The sequence below is a fragment of the Syzygium oleosum genome, unplaced genomic scaffold, assembly GCF_021117445.2.
Source record: "Syzygium oleosum isolate NSW1041296 unplaced genomic scaffold, Sole_v2.1 Sole_v2.01, whole genome shotgun sequence".
Classification (NCBI taxonomy): domain Eukaryota; kingdom Viridiplantae; phylum Streptophyta; class Magnoliopsida; order Myrtales; family Myrtaceae; genus Syzygium; species Syzygium oleosum.
The window spans coordinates 36,722,680-36,732,681 of NW_026607485.1; the positions used below are offsets into that span (position 1 = coordinate 36,722,680).

At 37.7% G+C, this 10,002-nt stretch overlaps 1 protein-coding gene across 1 annotated transcript in view; it reads right to left on the minus strand.

Moving 5' to 3' along the window:
• Positions 1-9,694, minus strand: part of LOC115683063 (protein NO VEIN-like) — a 29,352-nt gene extending 19,658 nt beyond the window's left edge. The window contains exons 1-4 of the mRNA XM_030607474.2: positions 9,243-9,694; positions 7,276-7,631; positions 5,008-5,431; positions 2,215-2,319 (exon numbers count right to left, since the gene is read on the minus strand). Coding sequence (XP_030463334.1) covers positions 2,215-2,319; positions 5,008-5,431; positions 7,276-7,631; positions 9,243-9,641 — 1,284 coding nt within the window. The 5' untranslated portion in view covers positions 9,642-9,694. The remainder of the gene's footprint in view (positions 1-2,214; positions 2,320-5,007; positions 5,432-7,275; positions 7,632-9,242) is intronic.
• Between the last annotated feature and the right edge of the window lie 308 nt (positions 9,695-10,002).

Here is a 10,002-nt window from a genome sequence, read left to right on the forward strand (position 1 = left end):
ACTGTTGCTGAAGCATTATCTAGTCCAGGCTGGAGGGCAGCTATGGAAGAGGAATTACAGGCACTGGACCAAAATCAGACTTGGGATCTTGTTCCTTTGCCTGCAGGGAAAACAGCCATTGGATGTAAGTGGGTATATACTGTTAAGGTTAACCCTGATGGTTCTCTTGCTCGTCTCAAAGCTAGACTGGTTGCTAAAGGGTATGCACAGGTTTATGGGGTTGATTATGGTGATACTTTTTCTCCGGTGGCTAAGATGACCTCTGTTCGTCTTTTGTTTTCTTTGGCTGCTTCTGCTTGTTGGCCTCTGTTTCAGCTCGATGTAAAGAATGCCTTTCTTCATGGAGATTTACAGGAAGAGGTGTATATAGAGCAACCACCAGGGTTTGTTGCTCAGGGGGAGTCTGGTCATGTTTGTCGCTTAAACAAATCTTTATATGGCTTGAAACAGTCTCCCAGAGCCTGGTTTGGGAAGTTTACTGAGGCGGTACTCCAGTTTGGGTTGTGTAGATGTACTGGAGATTATTCTATGTTTTATCGAGTTTTTGGAGCTGGTCGGATATTCCTTGTAGTTTATGTGGATGATATTGTCATAACTGGAGATGATTCTACAGGGATTAAAGAGTTGAAAAGGTATTTGCAACAGCAGTTTCATACAAAGGATTTGGGTCTTCTTAGATATTTTCTGGGTATCGAAGTAGCACGGGCGAAGAAAGGTATTTATATCTCACAACGAAAATATGTTCTGGATTTGCTTACAGAGACAGGTATGCTAGGTGCTAAACCACTGGATACACCAATGGAAGTGGGCTCTAAATTGACGGCAGAGGATGGTGAGCTGTTGGATGATCCGGAGAGGTATCGAAGACTTGTTGGAAAGCTAAATTATCTGACTATCACTCGACCTGATGTTTCTTTTCCGGTGAGTGTTGTGAGTCAGTTTATGTCTTCTCCCCGTACCTCACATTGGGCTGCTGTAATCAAAATTTTGAGATACTTGAAGAAAGCTCCCGGTCGTGGTCTCATTTATCAGGATCATGGTCACAGAAGGGTGGAAGCCTTCTCAGATGCTGATTGGGCAGGATCTCTAATAGATAGGAGGTCTACGTCAGGGTATTGTACCTTTGTAGGAGGAAACCTAGTATCTTGGAAGAGTAAGAAGCAAAGTGTTGTGGCTAGATCAAGTACAGAATCAGAATACAGAGCTATGGCTCAAGCTACCTGTGAGCTAGTTTGGATGCGTCAATTATTAGTTGAACTTGGATTCGAAGACCCTGCGCCAATGGAGTTGTGGTGTGATAATCGAGCAGCTGTCCATATTGCCTCAAATCCAGTTTTCCATGAGCGTACCAAGCATATCGAAGTTGATTGCCACTTTGTCCGTGAGAAACTTCAAGCTAGAGTTATTTCTACTAGTCATGTTAGGACCGGTGAACAACTAGCTGATATTTTCACCAAATCTCTAGGGGGAAGTAGGATTGAGTATATCTGTAACAAGCTGGGCATGCTTGATATCCATGCTCCAGCTTGAGGGGGAGTGTTAAAGGGTAAAAAAAGGGTATAATGGTCTTTGGGATTTTGATGTGTATATATATCGTACTTTCTGATCAATAAAATAGATTATTATTCTGCTAACAAAAACGATGGAAGCAGCTAAACATCTAGATGTTTAGACAAGACATACACCCTCTCCGATTTTGCCCTCAACCGTCTTTCCCTCATAGCTTCATATCCTACTTTCATTGGCTCCTCTACAAACTTAACTTTGCGGAGAATAACAAATTAAGAAGCAGAAACAAGCAGCACATAGAAGTCAAGGTGCAAAATAAAAAATAGGTAATGTTAGAATATTTAGATTTTACACCTTCATCTATCAATTTAAGCTTTTAGAATAGTTGACAGTAGTCCCACATAGTCCCGAGTTCAAATCTTTCCAGGCCCTATTTGTCTCCTTATTTACATATTTCCTCGCTTTCGGCTTAAGCAAAAGACTAGCCTACGAGTGAGGGGGAGTGTAGAATATTTAGATATTAAACCACGCCTTCATTATTAGCTTAAGCTTTTAAAATAGTTGACAGTGATCCCATAAAATCTCACAGGTAATGCCTTTCAGGGGAAAGTGAGATCCGCTTTTACTGTCAATTTGAAACTGAACTTTGAAACGCAAAAGATATACAGCCCAAAGGATAAATAAGGAAAATCATGGTCAACTCACAGCGACATTCAACAACCCAATCAAGGGATATGCTGGAAGCATGGTGCCCATCTTGCGTCGCTTTTTCTGGTGAAGCACGTACTTGTTTAGCATTTCCTCGATGACCTAAAAAGATGTAGAACTTGTTTCAGAAGCTGTGCATGCTGAATTCTATTTAACCACCCAATCTACTGCCTTGAGACGCTTTCTGACATTATATACCTAGTACAAAATTCTTTGTATGTCTGTAGTTCATGCATTTTGTATAGTGAGCCATGATGGTGAAAGCTTGAAGTTACTAATGCAGGAGAGACGGTGTATCAATCTCTTCCTGTTTCCTATAGCTGATATTAATTATATGAAAGAGGATAAAACATAACATCAACCTATGACTAGATCCAGCATCCAGGTGGTGACAGGCCAAAGAAATGCATATAAACCTCTAAAATTCTGAAAGAACATATTTGGAGTTGAAGTGCCAAGTATCCTATAGTATGAATGCCAAAGCAGTCAAAATGCATTAATATGACTTAATCAGATACAAAGCATTCAGGCACAGTTGTCTATTATATTACAAGTCTAGTGCATATTAGTTTGTTTGCTTGCAGTAATAGTGGTTGCACCAGCCCTATAACTGCCAAAACTATTACAATAAAGCCATAACAGTTATTCCATAAGTGCCCAACTCTGTTTTCTCTCACTTTACTCGTAGTGTATTATTAAAATTTTACTTACACAGCTACTCTTAAGTATAACATCATTAGTCATATTTTTAATGATGATTATACTAATTCTAATGCCGATATTTAAATTAAGGAATCTCGTATATATAAATATGATTACTACTATACTAATGATTAATAAATTAAGAAATAAATAATTGCTATTATCATGTTATATGAATATAAATATAGTATCTTATAACCAGTGTTGCTAGAATTGTACGGTTCACAATTTGAATTGTATGATTCAATTCGATTAACATACTAAACAATTCAATTCATAGTTATGAATCAAAGATGCATCGGAATGGCAAACAAAACTTACGTTCGATACAACTCCACAAGATGTGACACAATTCAATATGACATAGTCAGACTATGTATTGCGATTACTGGGCCCCATAAGTTTTGGCATTATTCTTTAAACCGTACTTATTTGAATCATCTTGTTCTTGATTCATCATACGGTTCGATATGATTAGAGGCCCTAGCGATGCGTTTCTATTGGGTAAATCGCTAATCACCTGAATCATAAGCTAATATATGGGATTCACTACAACGCTACCATCCAACACATATCAGTTGATTCAGTTTTTTATATGTTTACCTATCAAAATGATGTAACTTATTCATATTTTATGATATATGGACTTTTCATAGTTATAGAATGATTGAAAAAATAAATTTGCCCTTTATAATGAATGTCAAGGTAACAATTAATTATAACTTTTTATACATGGGGATCATCACATGCTCTCATAATTATTATTTCTTTTTCCATAATTCTAACTCAAAATTCTATATCTTACTATATTTCTTTTGTACAATTCATAAATGTCTATGACACAAAATACTTATTTTAGGTACTTCATCGAATCTTATGACTCGATTCGATCTTCGACTCATGAATCATATATTTAAGATTTTAATTCACAATATGTATCGATTTAACAACTATGCTTTACGCACATTCCATGTTGTGAATGTTTGCATCTCACAATTTTACAAACAAATGCGACATTTGAATTTCCTACATCGATCATTTGGGTTCATCTGAAACAATCGCATGATTTTTCCTCAATATTATGTGTTTATATCTCTTATTGCATTTTTTTTCTTGTATTTTGGCAACTAATAGGTAGCCTTCAGTGAAATATCCTTCCTTTTAAGTTACTCTAAAGTTACTTATTGAATTTTATGATTCATGGTTTGGTTCGATTCATGATTCAGAAAATGAGCTTTATGATTCACAATTTAAATCTCAATTCAAGAACATTGCTATAACTGATAAAGTTACGTCATACACATAACTTCATTAATAGAAATAATAGTTAATTACATAATTAAATTTATGTCTGATTGTAGAAGATTTGCTAAGTTACTCTGAAATCATGCAGGATCTAATACTTAAACATTATACCTATATAATAGTAGTATTAACAACGTATAATCAATTATTCAATTTAACTCTAACAAATCATATATAGTTACATACAATTATACATAAAGTAATGTAACTATATTACTGGTATTATATTGCAAAATAATTAAGATATTAAATGAAATATATAAACAAACTAATACTATATGTAGTTCGTTGATACATAATTACATACTATGCATAATTTAAAGAGTAAAAATAAACTATAGAGTAAAGACATCTTAGATCTTTCATCTCTATTCCTTTACTACTATTTTGTCAAACTAAGCAAAATAATAACTATCACAGTAGTATTATGTTCTAGCCTTAACAACTATATTACAACCTAGCTATAAGGCAACCAAAAGTAAAAACGTTTCAACTATGACCACAGACATAAAAAAGACAAAAGACCCTACTTGTAACCCAATGGTATTGGCAGTTGAGAATGATAGAGAACAATCGAGCAAATTGAGGGATTGTCAATGTAAAGAGGAGTGTGATTGTACGAATTCAACCAAAAAATTCACAGTGGAAGCACTTGAATATTACTATTGTTCATTTCAAGAGATGCTCAATAGCCAAAACCCAAAAAGCTAGGGATGGATTGTAGACGGAAGCTCGTTAATTAATGGCATCAATCATGTCAAGGAATGAAAACCATGAACTTACCACAGGAAGAGAACATGCTCGACACGCTTCCTTCCATTTTTTCATGAAGATTCTCATAGTACTAGTCTCCAGAACCAGTGTAGCACCTTTCTTTTTTCTACCCTTTTTTGTGTAATTGGCTCTATCCATCAGAATCTTGTCCCGCTCTTCCATGTCTCTTTTAAGCCATTCTGCGTAAGTGAGATTTTCGCTCTCAATAATCTGCGAACTTACAAATGCATCAACAAGCATGTTTTGGCCTGATTTTTTGTCTTGATAACTATCATCATCGCGCTTTTTATCTTCATTTAAGTCATCACCATCTTCATCATCTGAACTTGAAGAAACGAAATTTAAGTCCTTGCCAATAGAATCTTCCTTCAAAAATGTCCTCGAGCATGTTGCTTCCGATCTCTTTGCATCTAAGATAAAGGATATATGAAGCCTACAAAAATGAAAAGACCTACAGTTACTGAAGCCTTCACTCATAAACCACAAGTTTAATTTAGTTGATACAGCAGACAACAAGGTCTACAGAACATGATACACCTAAATGCATTGGAAGCTCACAATCGTCACCATCAAGAATATTTATTCTGCATTGAACTCTCTTTATAATTTATTATCATCATGGCACAACGAGCAATTTCTGGTTGATCCCTCATTTTGACTTACCATCTAATCTGATATATTTCAAGGAGCCATAACCTAATGTGCCACCTCTAGGTAGCAATCTTTGGACAACAGGAAAGACAATGCCAAATGGCTTTGACACATTGAGAGAGTTCAAGAATGACTAACCACTCTGGATTAGAATAACCTGTGAAGCTAAGGTGGTCATATTAGAAATTCAAAGCTCAGAATATACCTATATCCATTCAGAAGCATATGTTCACATGATGATTAGTCCGATGATGCAAGTGGACAGGTTCCTTATACCTTAAAGTCTCTCTTTGCAGTCCTCACTCACTCTATACTCCACTAGCATGTTTGCAACCCCCCTAAAACACCCTACCAGAGCCGCCAGTTAAAGCGTTCAAAGTATTGCATGACACAGGTAGTTTCTTATCAGAAGGGTAAGGCAGAGATCACATCCATTGTCTCTACCCCTGCCCCAGCATTGAGAATTGTTCCCCAACCCATAACCATCTCTTTCCAGGCCACCATGCGCCACCATGTGTCTGAAGCAAGTACAACGGTCCCTACCCAGCATGCCCCACCAAGCTTTCCATGCATCAGTTGTGTATTGTTTTAACAAACAGGAGATACACTTAAAGATGCATAGACCATTCACTGGGACGCATTGATTGACTCGAACTCCAAAGGCAGACTACTCATCTGCATGTCTGATGAACACAAAAGATTTGGTTTCTACAATTAGTTCAGTGCCTCAGATCAGCAAGTGGAGTTGTTTTTATATTCTCAAAACCGCAACTTGACCCTGGATTTCTTTTAAATCCATTTCTTGTTCATCCCATTTTCTTATAATTCACTAAAGGATAAAAGGTTATTATGTTTGCCAAATAGAAAATCCTCAACTAAACAAGTTCAACTATACGAAGCTACATCGCATAAAGAAGCTGTGCCTTTTGCAATCATCAAGTTTAACTGCTCATCCTATGAGAATTTAGCACACAAAATCAGGAGTGCTGCATAATAAAGGCAACTTTTAAGTAGTGAACTGAAATGGGGAAATTTTCACTTCGAAAAGGCTTCTTTGCATGTGCTAATCATGAAAAGTAGCTATCAAGCAGCGCTAAACAATGAAATAATCGAATTAAACTACTTTCTGCCGTTACTCTGAAGAATTCAAAGCTAAAATCTAGTGTCAACTTTGTTAAGCAAGCAATTAGAATCTGGAAAACACCAGTAAAATCAAGTTGTAGAAATAAACATTCAAAGCCATTGAAACTACCTCTAGTTAAGCTAGATTCTCTAGTCCTTCGATAATTTGAAAAATGCAACAACTGATCTTAGTGTCCAAAAATCCAAATAAACTATGGAAAAGATATATCGACAACCAAGCATAAAGGATATAGGGAGAAACATTTGCAATAGCCAATAGGAGTCAAATTCTTTAGCTACAGAAAACAATTCTCAAGAAGTTGGAAATACTTACTTCTCTAAGCTTATATGGTGGTTGATGAAGCAATGAGAAAAAGAGTCAAATGACAAGAATGGCAAAGACAAGCAGTGAAGTCTGCGTACAAAATCAGCTTTTCTAGTTCTTTTCTCTATCCTACATAACTTTGTTATTAGTTAAACAAATTAAAAACAAAAAATACGCACCCCAAGTTCCGAATTCGTACTCCAAGCTTTTCAGCTCCTGAGACTGATTTCTCTTTTGCTATAAAACTGAGAAGGTCCCCAATCTCAACGGGTTTTCTACTCTTGCGTTTCCCACTCTTGCGTTTAAATAAGAACTCACCAAGGTAATACACAATCTCCTCACTAGTTATCTCGAACACTTCAGTCACATCGCTGTTCACTGAAAAGTAATACATAACAAGCGGATATCGCAAAAAAGGGCCCAATTCAAGCTCTTCAAATCGTTCAATGCCCTCATTTTTGCAGATTGCTCTTTGCATGTCATACAATGAGGTGATTTTCCGGGTTTCCACAAAGCAATGGATAAATGCATTTATCTGTAAAACATTAAGAAAAGAGTTAGTCAAAAGGAAGAAAGTATTCGACCAAAAAATAAAAAAAAATGGAAGAAAGTCAATATAAAGCTATCTCCAAACCTTACACATGTTTTGGCAACAACTATCTCTTTCTTGTTACTACCACGTAATTTTAGGAAAAAGAACACCCTAACAACTTCAGATTCTAACCAAAAAGGGAAAGAAATGAAAATGGAAAAGATATTACAGATAGTCTAAAACAGGCCTCTCTTACAATAAAAATAAACATTTCGAGCATTTATAAGAACTTAAACATCCAATATGCAGGATCCAGCATCGATCGAGCCACTGGAAGAGTGATATGGTTAATATCTACACAACAAGAAAAAGTCCTGACTCTCCCTCATCTTTCTCAGTACCCAAATGATCAAACATTTTACTCAGCTGCTTTTCCTAATCCCCGCAAAATTGAGCAGATTCTTTTTCCGCATTCTCTCATTTGCTAAGAGCCTGAGTTGCAATACAATGTAGACATTCATATTACTTACATTGCACAACCCTTATATTCTGTTATGCAGCTGTACACCAGTAAGAACAGCAGAAGTTGTTAGCTAATGGAAGAAATCCAATTGACTAAAGACCTTTCCAAACATAGATTAAACTATGTGGCTCATAATAGATAGAAACAAATAGTTAACCTATTTGGGTGTTAACTTCTTAAACTTTATTAGCATTGGGATAATCACTTATCTATGAGTTCTCCATGGTTATTTCATAAATCCCACATTCTTTTCTGACAAACCACAAGTAGGTTGCAGCTATATGTTAAGCAATCACGAAAAAAGAAGAGGAAAGAGTTATGTAGCTTACCCTTAAGACCTTTTTGAAGAAGAATGATGATGAATCGAGGTCCTCATAGACTATTTGAATATCTTATTTGGAAAAAACTTGCTTGGGGAAGAATGGTAATGCAATGGGAAGACAAACAAATTTTACTCCTTAACCCAATGGGTATCTCACTCAATTACATAAAACGATTATGGGAAATCCACTCTGAATTCATCTCTTACTTGTCTTTGCAGAGGGTCCACTAAATTGACCCACAAATGTAAGCAACTCATAAACAGTGGATGGAGTCCAGTGGCATTACGTTCCGTGAATTTGATGATGGAATCCCATAAGAACATAAGCACATCGGTAAAAGGCAAAAAGAAAAGCAAAAGGAAAAAGAACCGACGAGTTCATGGCCTCACCTAACCATCACGGTAACCCGACCTTAAAGAAAGACCTTGACGAAGAAGTCTGTCAAATTTTCAGTTGACTTAAAAGTCCTTAGTCGTTGTCCTAAGTCCTACCAAGCATCTTCATTTCCTACGTTTCCTCTACCAAAATGGAAAACCCAGGAAAAAAAACTGCCAATCCAGATTGCAGAGAGAGAAGGCACTCACAGATCATCCAAGTAAATGCAACTCAACCATAAAAGGCCAAATTCTCTAGCCTCTTACTTGAGCGTTAAGTAACACATGAGAGGGAGAGAATCTTTCCTAAGCCATTACTCAGTGGACACACAGTTTCAAGCAGTCTAAAAACAGAGGAGAGACGAAACTTCAACACCGATGAGATGAGCTTTACCTTTCCTTCAACAGCCATTAAGCTCTTAAGAGAGGGCACTTGCTGCATGCTGAACCCTAAGGAGCTCCACGAATCGACCTGCAGAGCCAAGACCGCGGCCTGCGAGACCTTCCAGGACGAGACGCTCTCTCCGGCGGCGAGGAGATCGCGCCGAGCCTTCGCGACGGCCCGGTCGATCCTCTCCAGCCGCTCTACGTTGCTCGGACCGGAATGTTGCTGATGCTGGTGCGGATGATGGTGATGATGTTCTTGTGGTCTCACGAGAAGAGTCGGAGAAGCCCAGGCTCCGGCATGAGGACGGTAAGGATTCTGGTGTTGCTGCAGGGGAGGCGGGGGCCCGCCGCCGCGCCCGCCGCTGCGGCTGGGAGGGCGAGGGCGGAGTGGCGGTGGCCGGTCCATCTTCTTCGCCGGAAGCAGTCGGAGAAGCACTGTGAAGCGCCAGAGAGAGAGAGAGAGAGACTACGTGAAGGATAGTCGACGACGGACAGTGGTCAATTTTAAAGAAGAGAAGAGGAAACCGAAAAGGCGGGGGTAGCTTCTTTGTTAAGTTTGGCCTAATCTTTGTACTATTTGCTAAAATAGCACCAAGCTTTTGGATTCTTTTCTATTTCCCCCTTCAATCCTTTTCCTTTTTCAATTAAACCCCTTCCGCTATCCATGTTTTAGGAAATGGATGAAAATCGGGTGAGCGGAAGCTTTAATGGAAAATGGATGGATGATTTGGAAAATATTTTCCAATAGTCGTCCGATGCAAGACATA